The sequence below is a fragment of the Silurus meridionalis genome, chromosome 1, assembly GCF_014805685.1.
Source record: "Silurus meridionalis isolate SWU-2019-XX chromosome 1, ASM1480568v1, whole genome shotgun sequence".
In the NCBI taxonomy this organism is placed as follows: Eukaryota; Metazoa; Chordata; class Actinopteri; order Siluriformes; family Siluridae; genus Silurus; species Silurus meridionalis.
The window spans coordinates 32,970,266-32,995,842 of NC_060884.1; the positions used below are offsets into that span (position 1 = coordinate 32,970,266).

The following is a 25,577-nucleotide window of genomic DNA, read 5'->3' on the forward strand; positions in this document are numbered from 1 at the left end:
GAGCTGGAGCAACTTTAGTATGGGTAGAGAAAGAGAAGCAGTGGAGAGGAATTAGCGTAGCTGCTGTTCATGGTATTAACAGCACAAGTAGATAATGTGCATGTGATCAGATGTTCTGGAGCACAAGGTTATGATGTGATGTGTGTCTGAGCCCCGAACACTGTCAGGAAGTCTATTCCAAAGTTTAGGATCTAAATGTGAGACTGTTCTACCACCATTAGTGGACTTTGCTATTCTACTAGGAACTACTAGAAGTCCAGAGTTTTGAGTTCTGAAGGAGCGTAATGGATTGTAGCGTGTTAGAAGACTAGAGAGATACATGAAGATAAACCATTTAGTGTTTTGTAGGTAAGTAGCAGTAGTTTGTAGTGGATTTGAAACTTAACAGGAAGCCAGTGTAGGGAGGAGAAGATTGGGGTTATATGGTGATATTTTCTTGACCTTGTGAGACTCTGACGGCTGCATTCTGGACAAACTGAAGCTTGTTTATTAATGATGCAGGACATCCACCTAGTAATGCATTACAGTAGTCCAGTCTGGAAGTCATGAACGCATGGATGAGCTTCTCTGCATCAGATATAGACATGTTTCTTAGCATAGCAATATTTCTAAGGTGAAAGAAGCTGTTTTTGTAACAAGTTGCTCTAAAATAACTCCCAGGTCTTTTACTGTTAAACTAGTAGTTACAGAACATCTGTCTAAATGCAGGTTGAAATGCTGGAGATTCTGTGTGCTGGTTTTTGGGGGTTTCCTGGTGGTCTAGTGGTTAGGATGCGGCGCTCTCACCGGTGCGGCCCAGGTTCGATCCCCGGTCAGGGAACCAACCCCAGCCACTCTTAATGCCGGTCCCAAACCCGGATAAATGAGAAGGGTTGCGTTAGGAAGGACATCCAGTGTAAAAACATGTGCCAAATCAAACGTGCGGATCATGAATATGGATGATCCGCTGTGGCGACCCCTAATGGGAGAAGCCGTCCAAACTATTCATCCAATCTCTTATATGTTACTCTTGATTGTAACATATTACGTATCATTCGTGCAAATGACCCCAGAGCGAACATTTCTTCCCAAAGAAAAAAAATTCAATGAAATTTCCCTTCTTTTTCAAATTGAACAAAAAACAAAAAGAAAAAAAGGAACCAGTGCGTCGTAAATGTACATTTTGATTTTTAACTGCGAGTCGTAAAGCAAACGAACCCGGCATACACCGACCTCAGCCCCGCAAAGGGCCGTATACTTTTTTCATTTTCATCAAGGCTCCCATAATTAGGGCGGATTGACATGAAGAGGCCCCGCGGACGAACCCCGCGTGGTCCTGATTGACCGTCTTTACCGCTATTTACTGCAGAATGGAAGCCGTTCCGCTGCGCGCTACGACGGAAGCTAATTTGTCATATTTACAGAGATTTGTGGCTCTGCGCTTAATGATTTCCATTCAGCGGGAATGGATTTCGGGGCTCGCTCACGCTTCCTCTCGACGCCCCGCCTTTGTTTCCTTTCCCCCGGCTCGACGCTTATTTATAAGGATCGGCCGTATTAGAGGAGGAACATGATGTTATTCTTGAATAGTAAATGGAAATCTTAATGAATTAATAAATCTCAGGCTGCACAAGCCGGCGCCGGACGACTCGGAAGAGCCGAAGACGCCGCGTAAAAGCCGTTTATTTGTTTTTTCTCCTGTTCGTAAGCCGATAAGTCATGGACTGATGAATTCATCGCTACATTCGAGCAATAAAAAAACAGCCCAAACCTCAAACGGCCCAAACACCGGACCTGTGAGCGAACAGGCTGGAAAGGTGTGGCATTAATCTGTGTGAGCGTTAAAAAAAAAAAAGACAAATGCTCAGTGGACCGGAGTTACGTGGCTAAATAAATCTTTCCTCAGCCATCAATTAATCACGGGACGTGCCCACATGCAGGTGGACGCACGGCGCTGAAGCTAATGAAGGATCAGCAGGCATGGACTCGCAAATAATGTCGCCATCAGAGTGACATTTCGAGACCAAATAAAGGGAATTAGACTCAAATCTAATTTTGGCGTAATGGTAAGGTGAGGACCTTTCGCCAGACGGTGATGAACTGCGTCACTGATACGCATCTAATAAACTCGTAACACCACTTGGAGGTTTTTTTTCATCACGTCTTTTTTAATGGATATTATGGAACGAGGTTTTAGGAGTATATTGTATATTATAGGGTTATACTACATGGAATAGAGTATTGGGGCGACTGCTTTTCCAGCCGTCTGTGGTTCCACCTCAAACTGTTATGTGGCGGCAGACAAGACCATTTTTCTTTCACTTTTTGTTTCGTTTTTATTACGCATTTTATACACGTCTTGTTAGAGCTAAAATGCTGCTCTGAATCACACCCAGAGAAAAAGTAGTGCCATAAGATAACCAAGTGTCTCTGTGCTACATCTTTACTAATTATGAAGCTGTTGAACTCCTGGTGCTGTTTTTCTTTCTTTCTTTTTTGTATATTTTTATCTATTTCTATTTTTTATGTGTTTTCTTCTCAAATTCATCTCCAAATTCATGTCATGCCTTCGAGGCGTTTATCAAAATCACCGTATTCACCATATAAGTTTCTCCACATGCAGAAATCCTCCTGGAGATCAGTAAAGCCATTAGGAAACGTCTTCAGTAGCTTTCTCACTCTGGATGAAACCAGAACTGGAAGTTGCCATGGTTACAGGTGTTCATAACCAGCGTATTCATTTAGAATACCGATTCAACCGCTAAACACAAACTACGGTTGTGTTCAACGCGCCAAACTCCTTTCTGAACTTCCTTTCAGCCAATCGCGATCCAGATTCAGATTCACCATACGGTTTACATTTGAGTCTTTACCATTAAAACACCAGAACACTTTGAGTTCCTACATCATTTTCCAAATGATTATAAATGTAGCACTGTAAGTAATCGTTGGAAAAATGTAAATGTGACTAAGTGTTTAATTGCCTTCATGATCAATGAGTAATAAACCCTGCAGCACACAATGATTACGCCATTTTCAGATCCTCCATCTGCTCGAACTTTAGGAACTTGCTCATGATTTACAGTTGCGCTCTCCTGTTATGGAGCCTGTAAAAGACTCGGATTAGATGGATATTCGTATATACACTGGCGCTTTGCGTTCGCTGATCCAGTGGCGTCTCAGAAGTCGTGATGTCATTTAATCAGCAAACGTGCGAGGGACGTATTTGCATTGAATTCGGAATTCTTTTCATTCACGTAGTGGATTTGCAGGAATGGAAGATCGTGTTCTCTCATCAAAGGGCTACAGAATTGTACGCAAATACATAATCCCTATAATCTGTATTAATGACGCTCGTTATGTGAGTCTCAGACTGCAGCTCAATGCTCCATGCATTCAGGAAATATTCACAACAAACATGAATAAATAAAAATTAATATTTAGCTTCTAATGTGCTATATAATTTCTATCTATCTATCTGTCTGTCTGTCTGTCTGTCTGTCTGTCTGTCTGTCTGTCTATCTATCTATCTATTTATCTTGTTTTTTTGTTGGCTAATGTTTTTATTAATTAATTAATGAATTCATTTTATTTGTTTTTGTTTTCCTCACAACTCCGTCCTTTCCACTCAGCGAGTAAAAATCTCGGACGTCTGGAAAGTCATCTGATTAACACGCTTGAATGGCTGATAAATATTTTGACTTCCTTTCACAGCCAAAATATAACCTAACGCACCAAATGTTTGAGGTAAACAAAGGCCGGCGTTTCCTCTCTCTTTCCAGCGCCGGATGACTTTCAAAAAGTCTCCGGGCCACGTTTATCCCTCTCGCCACCACCCCCTCCCCCCGTCATCACCAACACGGAGCAGAACCCCCAGAAGAATCCGGGCCAGTGGTTGATTCATTACGGGAGTGAACACAGGGCCTCCTGCTCCACATGCCACTCAGGGTCGAGCACCAGTTCCCTCTCACCTCTCTGAAAATGGCTGGTGGAACTGACACTGGTGATGAATGGAACTAGATTTATTCCTAAACTCTGAGGTTAAGATTATTATTAATCCTGTGTGCTGCTGTTGGGTCCGAACTCAGCGAATTGGCTTCATCTAATCAGAGGGAAAAATTCTGATGATCCCGACAGCAGAGGCTCTAAAAGGCAAATGAGACGAGCTGGTGATTCAGGCTGAAATCTGTCTTTCCTGATATTTTTATGATTTTTGGATCTGAAATCTGTCTGCTAAATGCCATAAATGTCCTGACTTTCATCTCCTTACTTTATTGTTCAAAATAATCATCCTGAAGGTGGAGCTCCGGTTACCTTTGGAAAGTTGATCATATTCTATAACTTCTTATAACTCAAATCGATCACAAACTTGTAAATTATTCCAGTTTTCTATCTATTAAAGACAGATACAAAACGACATTGCAGCTCCTATCATAGCTGTAAACAGTCTTTCTCCCACCAGTGTGTTTTCTCGGTTAAAAAAGACCAAAAAACTAAGTAAAAAAACTACAGCTTGTCACATTGACAAACCCTGCACGTGAACGTTTCGGTCCTGAAAAACACCCGAAAAATCTGCTAGAATATCCCAAAGATTCTGTAACCCCTGTCCTTGACCAATCAGTGACATGTATCATGCCTAGCTCCGCCCACATTTTATTAAATCTAGCAATTCTGTTTAGTTGACGAGCAACCTATTTAGCGTTTAAGGATCTTGGAGGTCCTGGATCGTGTCAGTTAGCTGTGTTAATGTTAGCTCAGGCTCGAGTTGTATGTTTGCAATGTCATTGTGTTTTTTTTTAAGCTGTTTATTTAACGACCGACCTGCTCAATTTTACTTGTATATTCATGGTAATCTCAGTTATACAGCTGAGCAATTGGGGATTAAAAGCCTCACTCAAGCGCCCACAGTATTGGCATCTTGGTGGTGCAGGGATTTGAACCCACGATCTTTCGATCAGAAGTCGTATCTTAAGCGCCCAGATGTGCAGTTTAGTGGTGGTGGGATTTGGAACCCACGCCCTTTCCGATAAAAGTGGTAGCTTATTGGTTAAGACGTTAGACCTCTGATCCGAAGGTCATGGGTTCAAATCCCACCACCAGTAAGCTGCACATCTGGGCCCTTGAGCAAAGCCCTTAACCTCCAACTGCTCAGTTGTATGAATGAGATCATTGTAAATTGCTTTGGATCAGAGCATCTGCCAATGGCGTAAATGTGATGATTCTGGTCGTGGTGGTTCCCTGATGGTGCAGTCCATCCTTTGGATGGTTCAGGCACACTGACAAGTCATTCTATGGTGAATCTTTCCAGGTATTAGTTAAGGGTTGTGGTAATTGTATACATGTAGCAGGGGAAAAGAAAGAAATGCAGTTTCCACTTCTTGTAATATGTACTAATATTTTCAAACGCAACGCCCCTTGTTTATATACAGTATACATACTGTATATTCTACATGTTACTCGACCCCCAATAACACTCAAGAACAGTGCATGCCTTTGAATGTTAACGCCACTGTACTCAAATTCATTCCTTTACATCCTCATTCTCCATTCCTGTATCATAATTCAATTTCGCCTCTCTGTCCTGTTTCAAATTCTTAAAAGAAAACTGCTCAAAGGTTGTTGTTTTTTTCCCATCGTTTGCTCCGTCACTTGGCGCCCATAAAAAAAGAGCAAAAAAAAACAACTAACCCTTCAAATGCATATGGCAGGATTTCTTCCACGCTGCGTTCGTCTCCCGTCCAGCAACTTTCAAGCTGTCCCCGAAGAGCGTGCAGAGAAGAAATAATGAAAATAATCTGTTTAAAGAACAAGGCTCCGAGGCCCAGATGGAGGCACGAGAGGAGCCAAGGAAACATCGGAGCACATTTAATATGAAATAAGACACATTCGAATGAAAAAAAGAGACCGGTCGTACGTACAGCGGCGTGTGTGGAGCGATGTGAGGGTTTTTTCCTTGAAGTAACATTTTGGATTTCTGGGCATTGCATCGTTATTGCGTCGTGTTGCATTATCCACATTATTTTACACACCTTTCATGTTACTGGGCAAAACGGCACCATCTGTCAACGATCTGACACTGGGAATGCTCCGGAATGTGCGTTATGGACTTCGCGTTCAATTTTTAATCTCTGCATCATCAGTACTTAGAGCCTATCTCCTTCCAGTGCTGTTTAGCGGTGATGAAATGGGCAAACTCAAATCTCTCCGTATTTACGGCGAGTAACTGCTGAAGATCACCTTCACAACCGGCAACGACCAGGAGAAAGAACAGATCATTGGAAGAATCGCATGTTAATCAGCCAGGCGTTCATAAGGTGTTCATAAGGCTGCATGACCTCTACATATGCCCTTTATAACTGCGTAGACATTATTGGAAAAGGCTTTCAATAGTTCTAAATCCTGGTTTAAATCACTGCTCGTCACTGTTGCTTCTAACACTTTATAAGCTGTTCATAACACACAAGTGTTATAACCTCTGTATCTTATGTTGAGGTAAGGTTGCGCTATAACACTTAATTGTACCGCCTGCATTTAAATATTATGATGATCGACAGTATGGTCGATCTTTACAGACTGATTGTGGTTTATAAGTTATGAGAGGGGTTGTATCACTATTGAATTGGTTGTTAATGTCAATAAGTAGTTATAACAATTTCCTGCCTGATCTGCTTTCATACATCATGGCAGCTGATTTTGTAGCTCAGTGCATGTCAGGGATATTCATGCCTATAAGAGTTGTATGAATACTTATGGCAGTACAGACATCAATACAGGCTCTTCATACCATTTTGAATAAACACAAATTTAAAGTTTTCAATTTTTGAAACATACATCAGCTGCAATAAATATTGTTCAAGGTTGGAATAAGATTGTTATAACACTTTCCAGGCTGACCTATGTACATATGCCAAATAATCTATACCAGTGATGGTATGGTACAATACCATTCGACTTGAAGGTTGACATAAGGATGTCATTGGACTTCTTATAGTTGACATAAGAAGTTATAGCACTTTAAAGGATAAAACGTCATGATACTGCATATTTCTGGTAATCCTGATAATTTCCTGCTCATAACATTTTTATGCATACCCATAGCAGTGCCATAGCAGGTAACCAATTCTGTATATTTTATTATGGGATGTAAAAGAGAGGTATTTTAGGGAGGTAAAGTGCAGAGCTGTAGGCTGATTTATCTTAATCTTCCAGCATACCAGTGTGGATTAATTCATTGATAGAGACTTAAAGCACTTTTGTACGTCGCCCTGGACACGATGGGTCGCAAATGCCGCAAACGTAAATGTATACTTGGCTATGAATTAGTGATTATGAACACACTTAGTGTTCATAACTCAAGTCAGCCTGTAAAATGTCCTAGCACATGCTTATTTCATCATCAGTGCAACAATCAGTTTTCACGGCAGCTGACACCTGTTGTAATAACCCTTTATAAACGCCTATGCAGGTTTATGTCAGTTATTAGCAGGAGCAGGTTTCATGAAGCCCTCTTCAACCTGCACGCAAGCCAGAGTTCAGAAATAAATAGTCTGAACACGGCCTTGCACCTCCGCGGCTCGCAGGTGATTTTCAAACGCTCGGGCGTCTGGAATATAAATGCAGCTGACTGAGATGCAGACATTGCAAGCAATTTAACGCTAGGCAGTACTACATAACATGAAGCTCCCTCTCTCTCTCTCTCTCTCTTTCTCTCTTTCTCTCTTTCTGTTGTGGAAAGTAGAATTACACATTATATTTTATTCTTTTTTTTTTATACCTTTTACAGTATTGTCATCTCTTGGTATCTGTTCAGGATTTGTTAGCTGCTGTATTTGTGTGATCAGAAGGAGATTTGTTTTTTCTCTCGGTGCATCAGTGTGACTGTAATGTGGCATCTGAGGAAACTGCTGGCATAAACACTACATTAAGCTGGCATTACTGGGTCATAGCCATTTTTGATAAGTGCTAGTCAGCTTATATGCCTTCATATATTCATTATGAATTCTTATAACAGCATAGTTTGAAAAAGCTCGACATTAGGTTGTTATAGTATGTGCTATAGTTGACAAAGGACATTATAGCATGTGTGTTAGGATGTTATAGCACATTTGATCTTTGTCATAAGGCTTGTTTAGCAAGATTAAGTTGCAATAGCGTGTTATAGTTAATATAAGTAGTTACAGTTGACATAATGATGCTGTAAGTTAAAACAAAGATGTTATAGCATTTGTTATAGCTGATATAAGGATATCAATTGCTATAGTCGACAAGAATATTGTTAATTAACATAAGGATGTTATGGCACACGTTATATATGACACTAGGATGTTATAGCACTTGTTATAGTTGACAAAAGGATATTATAACACGTTATCATTAACAACGATGTTCTTATTTGGCATAAGGGTGTTAACGCACTTGTTATAGTTGCCATAAGAGTGTAAATATAGTTTACATAAGGATGGTATAGCACTTTTTACAGTTGACATAAGGTGTTCTAGTTAACAAAGATGTTATAGAATTTGCTATAGTTGACATAAGGATATCAATTGTTATAGTTGATAATGATTTTATTTAACATAACGATGCTCTAGCACTTGTTATAGTTGACATAAGGACGTTATTATAGTTCAGAAAGGATGTTATAGCATTTGTTATAGTTGATATAAAGATACTGTAACACTTGTTATAGCCTTTTTAGTTGACGTGGAGTTTGTTATTGCGCATTGTGGAGTTGACAAAGATGTTGTTATAAGTGACAAAGATTGTATAGCACTTATTATACTTAATATTAGGATGTTATAGCAATGGTCATAGTTGGCATAAGGATGTCATAGCACACATTTCATAAGTTTAAATGCTTTTTGGCTATATGAGCGCCACATGATTTCTAACATGCCTACATTTACATTACATCTACTGTACATAGGTTAGACATCATGCTTTAGGTTGACATTAGGCTGTTATAGCACTTATTTCCGAGCACCAGAGTGACTGAAAAACGATGTTTAAATACTCAACGTAAAAAAATACGCAAAAGTGTGATTTTCTGCCTATCCATCACCCTGATATCACATCTTTCTTGTTTCTCTCTCTCTCTCTCTCTCTCTCTCTCTCTCTCTCTCTCTCTCTCTCCTCAATCTCTCTCTGTCCTCTCTCTCTCTCTCTCCCCTCCCCACACTCTCTCTCTCTCCTCCCTCTCTTTCTCTCTCTCTCGCTCTCTCGCTCTCTTTCTCTCCCCTCTCTCTCATTCTCTCTCTCTCTCCTCTCTCCCTCAATCTCTCTGTCCTCTCTCTCCCCTCTCTCTCTCTATCTCTCTCCTCTCTCCCTCAATCTCTCTGTCCCTCTCTCTCCTCTCTTTCTCTCTTTCTCTCTCTCTCTCTCTCTCTCTCTCTCTCCTCTCTCTCTCTCCCTCTTTCTCTTTCTCTCTTGGGCAGATTGAAATAAATAAAATGGCCGGTACTTACACTCTCCTCTCTCACCCCAGCACAGTCATTTGCACAATATTTGAGAACATGGAACAACATCCATTTCATTTCATTCTCACACAACCTGCCGTTGCTGTTCAGCCTTTTAAAGCGTCCGTTAAGCAATTTATCAGCGTGCAGCTCGTTTTCGGTTCCCAGCCCAGGGGAGAACCCGAACCATCTCAGCACCACGCTCACAACAGTCCTTTCACTTTGGCTTTTTTTTTCCCTATTAGCTTGCATATTGTTTCTTTCTTTTTCTTTCATGGAGTGATTACAGCCTAAGGGAACATTTTTGTACATTTGCTTTTAGTAGGATTATCAGTAGACTCATGCACAAAAATGTTGGCACCCTAGAAAAGAATGAGTGGAAAGGACTACACTTGATTTCACTTGAACTTTTACATTGGTTGGTATTTCATCAGGACAGAAATTGGAAAAATTATCTGCAGATCAGTCCAGAAATAAATGAATTAGCTTCTGGTGTGGGTCAAATAATAAATAATTAGAAGAAACCTAGAAGAGTCAAAAATCTGACTCCTGATTCGATTAACATCGTTCTCGCAGTTGAATTTTCGCAGCGGTGTTATGAAACAAGGATCATACCATTTTGGTTACACGGGGGCACTGATTTTCACATCAATTTCACACCGATTTTCTCCCAATAAGTTCATATTCAGCCTATGATGTTAATGCGTTAATTAAAAAAGGCTTAAAAGAAAGAAGCTTTTAATATTTTTTAAAGAATAAATCCAAAGACCAATGTGACTGAAATCACGTCTTCCGTGATTGACACAAGAGCATCTCAGCAGGAGGGATTTAAATATCAAACAATGGCTAGGAGTTTCTGTAAAGGTATATTCTGTGCTAATTTTATCAGTAAATACATTTTTTTATTTATTTTTTTATTTTGACTGACAGTTTTGGATGCTTTGTTTAAAAAGTTGTTTCCGTGTGTTGAAAAAAGAAAATGAAAGTTGTCCCACCCATGCGTCGACTACCTAACCCATCCCCCCAACCCCTCCCACCCCCAGCCCCCTTGTAAATGATGATAATAGTAAAAAATAAATCAAATAAAGAAATAATAAACAACAGCAATTAGGAGTTTTATGAATATTTACTGTTGTATATCGTTGCATTTTTGTGTGTCATAGAATTGTCTTCAAATATGGTGAAATATAAGGTCCTCTGTAAGGGTCTCTGGCTTTCTTGTATTCTCTCAATAATTATTCATTAATAAGGGGTGCCAATACTAATGAAACCCATATTTTTGCTGTACGATTGAGGTTTATCATGTTCTAATGGTGCGTGTTTTATTATTTTTTTGTTCGCTTCAGTTCCACCTTTTATCCATGAGACGAAGAGCAACGGCTTCCCAAACGGTTACTCGGCGCTGCTGAGGTGTGAGGCGGCTGCCGTCCCCGCTCCGGTGTTTGAGTGGTACAAAGGGGAGAAGAGGTAAGCAGTGAGAAATTTGCATTTGTTATAGTTGACATAACAATGTTATAGCACTTGTTATAGTTGACATTAGGCTGTCATAGCATTTGCTTTAGTCGGCATAATGATTTCACTTGTTACATTTGACATAAGGATGTTATAACACTTGCTATACATTAGTTAAGATAAGGATATAATTTGTAATAGTTGACATAAGGATGTTATAACACTTGCTATACATTAGTTAAGATAAGGATATAATTTGTTATAGTTGACATAAGGATGTTATAGCACTTGCTATAGTTGGCATAAGAATGTTATAACACACCCATATTTTAGTGATACAAAGGGGAGAAGAGGTAAAAGTGAGAAATTTGCATTTGTTTTAGCTGACATAAGGATGTTATAGCACTTGTTATAGTTTATATTAGGTTGCTATAGCAATTTTATAGTTGACATAAAAATGACATAGCACTTGTTATAGTAGACATTGTTATAGCATTTGTTATAGTGGACATAAGGATGGCAAAGCACCTAAAGTTATCATTAGGGTATTATAGCATCTGTTATAGTTGGCATAATGATTTCACTTATTATATTTGACATAAGGATAGCATTTGTTATAGTTGACAAAGATGTAGTTATGGTTGACGTAAGGCTATCATAGCATTTGTTATAGTTGACAAAGATGTCATGGCACTTGTTATAGTTAACATAAGAATATCACTTGTTATAATTGATAAGGATGTAGTTTAAGTTGACATAAGGATGTTATAGCACTTGTAATAGTTGACATAAGAAGTTTATGGCACTTGTTATAGTTGACATTAGGTTGTTATGGCATTTGTTATAGTTGACATGAAGATGGCATAGCACCGGTTATAATTGACTTTATGTTTTAGCATTTGTTATAGTTGACATAAGGATGTTATAGCACTTGTTATTGTTGACATTAGGCCGTTATAGCAATTTTTATAGTTGACATAATGATTATACTTGTTATAGTTGGCATAAGGATGTTATAGCATTTGTTATAATTAATATAAGAATATCACTTGCTTAATTTGACATAAGGATGTACTTATATTTAACGTAAGGATGTTATATATAGTTGACATAATGATGTTATAACACACTCTGGTATTTGAGTGCTACACGGGAGGAGAGGTGAGCGTAAAAAATAAAAATAAAAACATCCTCACATGCTGATAAAACGTCTGGGTATTACATTCTATGGACAAAAGTATTGGGACACCTGCCTTTTCCACCTGAAGGTACAGAACATTTTCCCTTCACTTTAACTAGAAGAACCAAACCTGTTTCATCATGAGAAGAAGCCAGCTTCATGTACATCTGCTTTCTATGGTTTGGAGTGAAAGATCTCCTGCTATCTAACTCCAACCCTACTGAATACCTTTGGGATGAATTGGAACACACCGCAGACCTCCTCACCTCAACCTTCATCAGTAGCTGACTTTACTTACACCCTTGTACCTGAAGCTTGTGGAACATCTTCGGAAGAGTGGAGCTCATTATAACAGCGAATGGAGACACAATGTGGAACAGGATGCTTAAAAAAACCACATAGCGTCTAGTCTCGATCTGAGCTCAGAAAAGCGCTTCGTATCAGATCCACGTTGCCTTGTGAAAATTCAGGCCATATGATAAGATGAGAAACATTCCTCTTTTTGCGCTTCAGGGACACATGGGATTAACCCCCTTCCTTCTTTCTTTTTTTTTGTTTTTTTTTGTTGAATATTCATAATCACTATTCATCCTCTCGAGTCTCAGGAGCGCTTCACCCCGTATGGGTCCCTGTGCATCTAAAATTCAATCAGATTATTTCTAGCTCACGCCTTCCCCTTTTTTTCCTTTCCTCCTTTTTCCCTTCCTTTCCCTTCCCTCTCCTCTCCGGCCTTCCTGCTACGGAGGGAACCGTATAGCACGAGGCTTAACCTTGCATTTTAATTAAATGTTTGCATAACCTCAGCGGCAGTAAAGAGCGTTCGGCGTTTACGCGTCAATCAGCGTCGAGTCGAGTGCCGGTTCTTGAATTTAAATACCAAATTACCCCATTACCCGTCATTTACCCACTCTTTTTGAGTACGATCTGAATCAGCAGTTCACAGTGCGCTAATTGTAATTATAGGCTTCACTCGATTTATTCAAATTGCCAAGGAGGCGTATTTGGCTTTACTTCTGGAGTTTGCTTAATTCATAAGACTTTTACGTTTGTTACGCACAGAAAGACGTTTGTTCGCTTTTCTGCTTTCTCGCCAATCTATTTATAAGACAGACAGACAGACGGAGAGACAGACAGACAGACAGACAGACAGATATGCAGACATAGAGAATGTTATATGACCTGTTATATTTGATGTAAAAATGTTATAGCTGATATAAGAGTGTTATAGCATCTGTTATAATTCACATAAGGATGCTATAGGACCTGTTGAAGTAAACACAAGGGTGTTATAGCATCCATTATAGTTGACATAAGAATATTTCAGGCACCTGTTATGTTTGACATAAGGGTGTTATAGGACCTGTTATATTTGACATAAGAATGTTACAAGGCCTGTTATAGCTGATATAAGGGTGTTATAGCATCTGTTATAATTCACATAATGATGTTATAGGACCTGTTGTAGTTGACACAAGGATGTTATAGGGCCTGTTGAACTAAACACAAGGGTGTTATAGCATCCATTATAGTTCACATAAGAATATTTTAGGCACCAGTTATATTTGACATAAGGATGTTATAGGACCTGTTATATTTGACATAAGCACCATCCTTATAGTAACTGGTATGGCTGATATAAGAATGGTGTTATAGCATCTGTTATATTCGACATCTGCAGGACCAGGTATAGTTGCCTTAATGATATTAAAGCACCAATTATAGTTGACATAAGAATATTGTAGCATATGTTTTATTTGACATAAGGATGTTATAGCACCTGGTATGTTTGACATGAGGATGTTATAGAGCTACGCTTTATTTGACATAAGGATGTGGTAGGATCTGGTCTAGATGCCATTAGGGTGTTATAGCACCTATTATAGTTGACATATAGTAGACAGACAGATAGGCAGACATAGGTACATGCACATCAAGTCATACTTTACAAATAGAGCGCTGTGCAAAAGTTTGTACACCCTCTGGCTTGTTCACAGAGAAAAGCATAGTGTTTTACAATACAACCCCGAACCAAAATGTCACTAAAATTTGCATTTGCAGCATTTTTACAGACACTTTTATATCCTGATTGACTTTATGTGACTTTATGCAGTTATGTTATTTATAAAACTGAGCAGTTCATGATTAAGGGCCTTGCTCAAGGGCCCAGTAGTTTCAGCTCAGTTGTGCTGGGATTTGAACTTATAAAGTTCTGATACAATCTGAGCACTGAGCTGCTCCTAAATACAAATTCCCCCTCGGCACCCGGATATGCAAGACGTGCTGTTTTGTCGTGGTAAAATACGTGTGTGTATATATTTGTGTGTGTGTGTGTGTGTGTGTGTGTGTGTGTGTGTGTGTGTGTGTGTGTGCACGTGTGTGTGTGTTTGAGAACGACAGGTTTCAAAGCTGCACAGAAGATATAAACCAGGATTTAAAGGCAAAATATGAGTGAATGGATTAGCTGTGAATATTTAGATCACATTCAGTAAGAAGGTGGTGCGCTGACAGTCTGCTCCTGTACACAATTTCCAAATAGGATGTTCATGTGGATGTTCTTCCTGTATGAGGTTTTCTCAGGGGTTTTCCAGGTTCGTCTAACCTGCCTAAGTGAAGTGAAATCACTGCTTTAAGCTACATCTAGGTGTGAATTAGTGTGTGTGTGTGTGTGTGTGTGTGTGTGTGTGTGTGTGTGTGTGTGTGTGTGTGTGTTGGCCTCTGAGGAACTGGCATCCCATTCACGGTGTATCCCCAATTCACTCCTAGTGTCCCCAGGATAGTCTCCAGTTCCATTTGTGACCCCGGGATGAGGCATTTAATGGAAACGAATTGGCCTGGCCTGGGTTGGGGTGTGTGTGTGTGTGTGTGTGTGTGTGTGTGCGTGTGTGAAAAGATATTCCTTTTTTTCTCCTCCCTTTATACCTTAACAGATTTTTGCTCATGTGTAAAAAAGAAAAAGTTTGACAGAGAAATAATACATACTATAAAAATGCTGTAGCACCTGATATATTTGACATACGGATGTTATAGGACATGGTATAGTTACCAAAAGGATGTTATATGACCTAGTATAATCACCATAAGGGTGTTATAGAATCTTTTATAGTTGACAAAGCTGTTATAGCATATTGTTAAAGTTATAGACATAAGAATTGTGTAGCACCTACTATATTTGTGATGTTATAGCACCTATTACAGTTGACATTAGGATGTTACAGGACCTGTTGTAGTTGACATAAGGATGGTAAAGCAGCTGGTATGGCTGCGAAAGATGTTATAGCGCCTATTATAGTTGACATGAGAATGGTGTACAGCTGTTCTATTTGACAGATGTTATAGGGCCTGGTATAGCTGACAGAAAGGTGGTAAAGTACATTGTTTAGCTGACATAAAAATGTTATAGCACCTATTAAATTTGACATAGAAAGTTGTAGCACTTGTTATATTTGACATAAGGATGTTATTGAGCCTGGTGTAGCTGACATAAGGGTGTTATAGTCGACATTAGGATGTTTTAGCACCTGTTATAGTTGGCATAAGGATGGTGAAGCACCTGGTAAAGCTGACATAAAGATGTTGTTGCACCTGTTATAGTTGACATAGTTGACATAACAAATGCTTCCTTTCTGGCATATTTTTTTGATCTTCTGTTCTAGAAGAACCCGATCTCGACTTCCTAGTTTTATTCCTAGGATCAACCACATACATATTAGGACCAAAGTTATTTGGACACCTGACTTTTCCAACCATATAGTTTTTCTGCAAACTGTCACCACAAATAGGACGTCTCTGAAGACATCTTCTGCTATAGAGCTATAGAATGATAAGTTGGAATGCTGACTGCATTCCTGGTCCCCTCACCTGCATCAGTACCTGACTTTATTTACTGTGGCTGAATGAATCTCCACAAAATCCATTGGAACATTTTCCCAGATGAATGGAGGTTCATTCTAAGAGCAAATGGGCACTAAAAAGTAGAATGAGATGTGAAAAAAGCACATCTCTATACTATGCCCGGGTGTCAACAAAAAGTGGACATAAAAAGTGGGCGGGACATACGGCTTTATCCGCTGCCAATCACAGCCACGTTATCCAATCGTTGGAGAGGGTGAATAGTTCTGTCACGGTCATGGTCATGTGGCAGCTTAGTGGTTAAGACATTGGTCTTTGCATCAGAAGCTTATGAGTTCAAATCCCAGCTTTACTAAGATTTGGCTCCTGTGCCCCCCGAGGGAGGCCCCTAACCCTCAACTGCTCAGTTGTATGAATGAGATAAACATTAGTAACTCTGGAAAAATGGCGCAAAAATGATGTTTGCTTATATATATTTTTTATATTTTATTATTTATTGTGCGTAATTGTGAGCTATTTGACAGAGAGAGAGAGAGAGAGAGAGAGAGAGAGAGAGAGAGAGAAATAAACCACATGAGCTCTGATCGATCACGCCAGCTTTGAATAACGTAACAAATGCCACCGCGGGTCGTCGTGAGCCAGCAGCGTTCGCACCCTTGTGAAGTTTTGGCTCTGTGTAAAACCTTTTCGCTAACATTTTAACAAATCTCAGTAGGACGGCAAACAACAGCTGCTCGGAGATTTGCGGGGCATAAGGTCAGGCGCGACTCCTCGGCTTCGGAGAGGAAAAACAGATACTCCATCAGTTTAAACGCGGTCGGGGAGGCGCCGCGTCGTGTCGCATCGCTCCCGGTGTCCCTGCTCGTGCATTACCTCAGCTTCAGCGCTCGACAGACATGCCAATGACGACGTTCTGGAAATCTCCGGTCGCGTCGTTGGCATTTGCAGACTGGCAGTTGCGGACTGTGTGTACACGGCCGCAGTTCATTTGCAGTGCGCTAGTAAATGTTAGCTTCTCGCGATGCCGTTAACGAGCCGCGATCCTGAATATCAGAGCAGGAGACTCTCGGTCCTGCTGAAGACACGCGATGTTCAAGAGGTTTTATTTACAAATCGCTAATCAGCAAGAGGTAATGATGGTGTGAAGAAACACTTCCTAATACTTCAGGAAAGAGAAAGCCATGAGAGGAACCCATCCTCATCTTCAACACTAGATAGTTATTCATTATAATTCCTTCATTGTTGAGGTGATCAAATGATCACGGATGATCTTCAAGCTGTCCATGTGGATCAACCTCAGCAGCAGTGAGTGCTTTTCAACTGATAAGAACTTCATCAGAACATCAGGATTCACCAGAGAGGACCTGAGAACAGAAGGATCAGATGTTCTGAGGAACCAGGCTCTAAAGGGAACCCATCCTTATCATCAACACTGAATAATAATTCATTATAGTTCCATCTTTGTTGAGGGAATCAAATGCTCACTGGTGATTGCAATTCAAATCCATCCTCATGGAACCATCCACAGTAATCTCATGGCTCTGTGGAACATCCTCAGCAGCCAGTGGTTTCCACCTGATGAGAGCTTACTCAGGTTGGATCAGGGAGTTGATGAGTGAAGAAGGGGTCAGGATTAGATGTTTAGAGGAATCAGATTCTAAAGGGAATCCATCCGCATCATCAACACCAGATAGTCATTCATTATAGGTTTATCATTCATCTTCATGGGTTCCTGAATACATCTATAAATAGAAATCTCCTAGATCTTCAGACATTCTATGTAGGCCAACCTCAGCAGCAGTGAGTGGTTTCCAAGTGATGAAAATTTCATCAGAACATCCGGATAGATCAGGCAGGTCTTGAGAGCAGAAGGAATCAGGATCAGATGTTTAGAGGAACCAGGCTCTAAAGAGAACCTACTGTCATCATCAACACCAGATATTCATTCACTACAGTTCTATCATTTATTTTTATGGTTTCTGAGTGGAACCAGCCACAGTCATCTCCTAGATCTTCAAGTCGTCTATGAGGATCATCCTCAACAGCAGCAGCAGCAGCACCCAGTGGTTTAGGATGAGACCTTGATCAGAACATCAGAATAAAACTCCATCAGAACATCAGAATGGGTCAGGCAGGTCCTGAGAGTAAAAGGGGTCAGGATCAGATGTTCAGAGGAACCAGACTCTAAAAGAAACCCATCCTTATTGTAAACACCACAATAGGGAAAGTGTTGGTATTAATTACAGTCCAATTTCATCTTCATGGGTTCTTGAGTGGAACCATGTTCAGTACAGTAATGTCATAGATCTTGAGGCTGACCATGTAGAACCAACCTCAGCAGAAGTGAGTGGTTTCCAAGTGATAGTCCTTAGGATGGATGCTGAGAGCAGAAGGGGTCAGGGTCAGATGTTCGATCTGTTCTGTGGTTTGAAGTTGATTTGTAGATTTACCGATTTATGGATTTATTGATTTGAACCTGGGTGGGTTTTTACAGCCTTGACATTTTTGAGTGCTTTATGGATCGGAACACTGTAGAAGATGCAGCGGCAGGCGTTTCCTGTATGTGGAACATGTTCTCCTTACCCTCAAGTGAATATAGAAGAGTAGATGTGGTGAAAAAAAAGATCTAGGGCATGGAGCCATGGTGGTGGAGGTAGTGTTTGGAGGTGGAGGTGGTGGTCAGAGGAGTGATATTGTTCAGGGTTCTGTGACATTAGTGATGGCTTAATATATTCTTTTTTTTTTCATCTCAAATACAAATGAATGAAGATCACTGTAGAAGAAGCTGCAATTGTCATCTAGCTAGATACCTTCATCTATACATGTTTTTTTCACCTCATGACTGTTTGCTGCTGGTGATTAACGTCCTCCTGCTGAAGGTTCATCACCTGCTTTTTGGAAAACGGTTCCTCCTTCTGATGTTTCCACAGAGCACCTGGCGGCATGTAAACTTTTAAATAAAAATCGTTTAATTAAAAAAAGAAAAATCATTACAATTTTTCCGAACTTTTATTTAGATTAACAATTTGACACCATTAATGTTTTTGAGTAAATATAAAATATATTTACTGCATAAAAATAAATGGGGCGTGGCCTTCACTTTGGCAAGTGTATATATATTTTTTAATTTTTATTTATTTAGTTAATTTATTATTTTTTTAAATAAATTAGTTATTTTTTTTTTTATGCAACATGTAAGTCAAATAAATGCAAATAAATAAATAAATAAACAATAATAATAATAAAAATTATATATATAAATATATTTATATATATATATATATATATATATATATATATATATATATATATATATATATATATATATAATTTTATTTGTATTTTTTCATTTTATTAATATTGGTATTGTTTTTTTTATTGTAATAAAAAATATTTTTTTTGATTGAAAGCAATATTTAGTTTGTGCACGTTAGATTACATTTTTTGATTCTATTCTTTTATTTTTGCTGATATTTAAGGAGGATTGAAAACAAGGTACTCTAGCTAACTAACATAATGTATGTGACGATGTAATTAACTGTATATATAAACATGTTTAATATGTATGAAAACTAAATTATTTCCAAATTTCCAAATATAATTAATGGGCCCCTGTAAGTTAGTTCGATCCCAAAGCAGAGGTTCGCGTCCCAAACCGCATTCTATGGAGTAAACATTCTGTTGATTTTCACAGCCAGTGAACATCTCGCTTGATCTTGAGCAAGCTAATTATGCTCTCGGATACGTTATACATTAGCATGCTAGTTAGCTACATGTAAAGAAAAAAAACCATAGAAAAAAATTCCGGCCACGCCCTTTTATTTTTTGTGAACATTCTGGTTGAAGTTCACCTCGATTTTATGGTTACAATGTGAAAGAAACTGGCTAACAGGAGTGAAACCTGTCCTTTGCCCTTCTGCTGCATTGCTTTCCTTTTCATTAGCGCTCGCTCTGAGTGCTGCACTTTATCAGGGGTCTCACCCACATCAGCGTGGCAACAGGGTCAAAAAAAGTAAACGTTCTGGCCAAGCGCTTACTCATTGGCGCCTCTGTAAAGCAGAGGTGGACTCGGGGTCGCATTAATATTTAATAACGCTTCATCCTACACGCTAATCAAAGCATTTGATGTTCGGCTCAGCATCCGCCTCAGAGGGAAAGGTCGCGACCCCGGTGCAATCGCTAGATAACAAACGATTATTGAAATGAATCCAGCTAAGGAGGACGCGCGGCTCCTGTCCAGCTCTTGTGCTAACAACCTGCACATGCTCCTGAAACCAACTCTCTGTAATAACATTTCACTTTATTACACCTACAGATTATTTTCATAAGTTTGTGGACACCTGAGCATAAGATTGTCATGTAATTTCTTTTTGAAGATCTCATTTCACATTCAGTCGCGATATACTGGTGTAATAACCTGCTCTTTTGGGAAGATGTTCCACTACATTTTTGTGGTGATTAATTCAGCCACAAGGGTGTTAGTAAAGGCAGGTACTGATGTAGGTGAGAAGGTGAGGAGACCTGGGGTGCAGTCAGCATTAGTCCAATATCTACATGGAGTTTGGGTCTCCTAGATCAAGATGACAATGGAGACTCCTTTAGCAAATGGTACGAAAAGCAACAGGAAATTTCCACGATGAAACGATTCAGGCAAGTGGGAGCTCAGAGTGTATGTTGGACTCAGTAGTATGTTGGACTTCTGATAGGATGGTCATGAGTTCAAATCTCTGCAAGTAAATAACCCTCATTTGGTCAGGTATTTTATAATATTGTTGTAACGGAGTTTGTTAAACGCTTTTAATGTAAATCATATTTCAAACAAATGATTTTGGGGAGGTGAAAGCTTATTGGTTAAGGTATTGGACTTTGGATTTGAAGGTTGTGAGCTCAAATCCCTGCACCAGCAAGACTCTTAACCCTCAACTGCTCAGTTATTTGATAATATCGTTGTAAGGGAGTTCGTCAAATGTCTTCGATGTACTGTAAATTGTGAACTTGAGCACCCCGATTCAAGCTTTGGTTTCAAGGGTCGTGAGTTCATATCCCAGTCACACCAAGCGGTCACCCCTGGGCCCCTGAACAAGGCCCTTAATCGTTTCAGTTGTATGAATGAGATAAAATGTAAGTCGCTCTGGATAAGGACGTAATGTTCGCGTGTGCTTGCTGTGTTTTCAGACTCAGCAAGGGTCAAGCGGGCATCGACATCAATAACGTGAGCTCCAGGTCCGTCCTCACCGTGAGCAACATCACCGAGGATCGCTACGGCAACTACACCTGTGTGGCTACCAACAAGCTGGGCGTGGCCAATGCCACTGTGTCTCTTATGCGTAAGTGACTCTAATCTAACAATTCTTTTAGCTCCCTGTTCCCTGCTGTTTGCCTCCCATTTAGCTCAGGGTTGCATTTCCTGGTTTGCATCCGTGTCCATATTCACCATCTCCTGTGCATTGCTTGTGTAATCAGGTAAGAAGGAAAGAGGCGACGTTGTTCCATGTGTGTGTATGTGTGTGCATGTGTGCGTGTGCGCTGATATTCGTGGAGGGTTTTCTTTGATTAGAAGGTTTCCGAAAGCGAGACGAATGAGACACCGGACTCAGCCGGCTTGAAAGCAGGCAGACGGAAAGAGACACTCGGGTTTCGTAGTTTTAAACAAAGCACATCAAAGCGACGATTGAGCCGGAGAAAGCTTTCCAGTCCTTTCCCGAAGACAGGACGCAGGGGCTGTGATGCGAGAAAGAGGCCAAAAGGCTCCCGCTTTGTCGTCTTCTTCCACTTCTTCGACTTCCTCACGTCTCGTCTCATCCTGCCCTCGTCCTCCTCCTCCTTCTTCTTTCTCTCGTTTTGTCTCCGAGCTGCTGTGCTACTCTTTATCATGAGCGCTAATGAAAAGAAAAGCCATTGCGCTGTCGTCCTAATGAGAAATGGCAAGCAATTCCTGCACAACACACACTGCCGCATTTGTGCAAATTACAAATCCGAGAGGCAGCCATCATTACCTCGCGCCAAATTGCCGCTATAATATCAGTCAATAAGTATCGATGGAGCCGACGTGGAAGCAGACCAGTGTTAATATTTAATACAGCCTCAAACTCAGGCTCGCGGCTCGAGCGCAAATCGAAGCTCGGTGCAATATTTAATGTTGCAGGGTTAGAAAGCATGAGCCGACCTGCGACGGGGCAAAGGCAGCGACCCTGCTGTGTGTTAGACAACAAATCCTCCAGGTGATGTAATGAGGTTTCTACTCAGCTTATTGTGTAATCTTTAGCAGAAACTGTGACCACACCCACTATTCAACACTTACCGGACACTCACACAGAACGACTTACAATCATACCATAAGTATAATCCCATGAGCCTTTCTCAAGGAAACTCACAACCTTTTGTTCAGAAGGCCAACGTCTTAACACTGAGCTACCCCCACCAGCTCTTACTGGAAAGTATTAGCGACGAGTCGTTCATGAACGATTCGCTGATTTTGAACGAGTCTTTAAAGTGACTCAGATGAACGAGTCGTCTCAACGAGTGATTCGTTCATTTTCTACCCGATGCACATGAGCAAAGCATTGCAAAATCCCAGTAGGTCATGTCCAGGAAACAGAATTCAGAAGTCATTCATTTTATGAGTTAGAGTCGCTCGAAACTATAGACATTGGTGCATGTAGATGTGTTGAAGATCTGATTCTTGAATTTGAAAATTGAAAATTAAATTTTATTTCTAAACAAAGGAAAAAAATTAACTAAACGACTGAAAAAAATGATTGGTTCATTTTAATAAACGAGACTCAAAGAACCGAGTCACTAGAATGACCCGATCTTCCCATTATTAGAATGTAAGCTACACCCACAATAGACCTCACACAGATACTGTGACCAAATCCAGCATTGGCCACACCCACCAGCTCCTGCTTAAACATCGGCCACACCAACTGTAAACTACACTCATTGAGTCCTAGAGAAACTGTTAATACACCTGTTATTAACCACACCCACCAGGTTGCTTGGAAACTGACCACACCCACTAGCTCCTATAGAAGAATTTGGCCACACCCACTAGGTCTTAATAAAATATTGACCACACCCACCACATGTGCAAGCCCACCCAATATTAAACCAACTCTTTTAGATCCCACTGACCACCTCCACACCCACCAGCTCCTTCAAAAGCTGTGACCAAGAACTGCATGTTAACTTTAACCACGCCCACTTTCTTACTTTTTTGCCATACATGCTTTCTCTTTCTTCTCTGTTTATTCTTTCTTTCTTTTATCTCTTTTCATTTTTCTTCATGCCTGAACTTCACAGGAGAATAAAAAGAGCATAAAGAACCTCTCCTCCGCGGCCTCGTTTCTTTTTCCGCGAGTTATCTGAGCGAGAAATGGCCCTCGGAATAAAGCTCTAGTGACTCGAGCGAGAGGACACTCCGTCCAATCCACCATGCTAATCAATCACCAGGGTTGTCATGGTTACCACGCTGTTGCCGCGGCCCCGGGAGCGCGGGATGCAGGCGTGGCGGTCGCAGGGCAGGGACGTGAAAAGGAGCAATGAAATAGACGGTGAAATCGAACATCTGCGATGTGAATTTATTCTCATGAATGTCATTTTTTTTTTGTTCAGAAGGGTCACTCGTACTCTGAATAACTCTCCGGCACGTCGCATCTATCTTACCCCCGCGAGCTCCGCCCCCGTTTCTATTCCTGTTTCCACATCAATCATGCATCCGATTGGCCCTGACTGCACTCAGCTGCACTCAGCTGCCTTTTCCACCCTCCAGCATGCCGTTACTCATAAAAGAGAGCTGCCAAGTCCTGATTGCACACCATTTATGTCCCAACAGTTCAAAGCTGTGTGCTGGACAAAAGGATCCATAATTCAGTCCGAACCTCCTAAACTTAAAACCAATTACCATTCAGTTACTATCTGACTGTCTGTCCGTCCGTTTTTTTTTTTTTTCTTCCATCTGTCTTCCTTTCTTTCTTAGGTGAAGTAGATGTGTTGGTGTTTTGTAGATTGGTGATGTGTTGCGGTTTCTCAGACAGAGATGATGAACAGCGGGTCGGCAGACGCTCGTCTCTCTCATTGATTCCTTTCTCATATTGCAGTGTGGTGGTTTTGAAGGCTGAGTTTCATTGACTGGAACTCCAGCGAAGACTTTACTGCTCACAGGGGACCGGGCTGCCTGAAAAAACGGCAGCGCGCAGTGCCGAGAAGCTGGTCTTTAGGTTTGGGTTATAAACACCTGGTGGCCAACATTAACGAGGCATAGCTGCAAAACAGAACCTGAAGAAACAGAGGCTTTCACTGAAGAGATACAAGCTTCAACACATGGGTCCAACTCAGCATTTTCAGCACTACTGGAGTTCTAATGACGCGCATGAACTAGTCTTAGATACGTCTTTTTACACAGGACCTTCACATTTACCCAGACTCCATCTTTCTGTAAGAGAAACCAATGGAATATAAACTGCCCTTTCTCCCCCCACACAATACATCTATTGTATACATCTATTGTTCTCAACCCACACTCTTTAAGCTACCCATTTCCCCCCACACTTTACAAACTACCTGTGCTTTACCTATTTTTCACACATGCTCTACAAACTACCGATCCTCCACCCATTCCCCACCCACATTTTACAAACTACGATCCTCCACCGATTCCCCACCCACATATTACAAACTACCCATCTTCCACCCATTCCCCACCCACATTTTACAAACTACCCATCTTCCACCCATTCCCCACCCACATTTTACAAACTACCCATCCTCCACCCATTCCCCACCCACATTTTAAAACTACCCATCTTCCACCCATTCCCCACCCACATTTTACAAACTACCCATCCTCCACCCATTCCCCACCACATTTTACAAACTACCCATCCTCCACCCATTCCCCACCCACATTTTAAAACTACCCATCTTCCACCCATTCCCCACCCACATTTTACAAACTACCCATCCTCCACCCATTCCCCACCCACATTTTAAAACTACGTCCACTACCCACACACTACATATTCTATACACTACCCACACACTACATATTCTACACACTACCCACACTACACATTCTACACACTACCCACACAATACATATTCTACACTACATATTCTATACACTACCCACACACTACATATTCTACACACTAACCACACACTACATATTCTATACACTACCCACACTACATTCTACACTACCCACACACTACATATTCTACACACTATATTCTACACACTACCACACTACATATTCTACACTACATATTCTATACACTACCACACTACATATTCTACACACTAACCACACACTACATATTCTATACACTACCCACACTACACATTCTACACACTACCCACACAATACATATTCTACACTACCCACACACTACATATTCTACACACTACCACACAATACATATTCTACACATTACATATTCTACATATTCTACACTACCCACACTACATATTCTACACACTAACCACACACTACATATTCTATACACTACCCACACTACATTCTACACACTACCACACAATACATATTCTACACACTACCCACACTACATATTCTACACACTACCCACACTACATATACTATACACTACCCACACAATACATATTCTAAACACTACATATTCTATACACTACCACACACTACA

General features: G+C 40.4%; 1 protein-coding gene across 1 annotated transcript in view; it reads left to right on the forward strand.

Annotated features, from left to right (window-relative positions):
• Positions 1-25,577, forward strand: part of negr1 (neuronal growth regulator 1) — a 173,901-nt gene that overhangs the window by 98,370 nt on the left and 49,954 nt on the right. The window contains exons 5-6 of the mRNA XM_046856899.1: positions 10,781-10,901; positions 21,091-21,242. Coding sequence (XP_046712855.1) covers positions 10,781-10,901; positions 21,091-21,242 — 273 coding nt within the window. The remainder of the gene's footprint in view (positions 1-10,780; positions 10,902-21,090; positions 21,243-25,577) is intronic.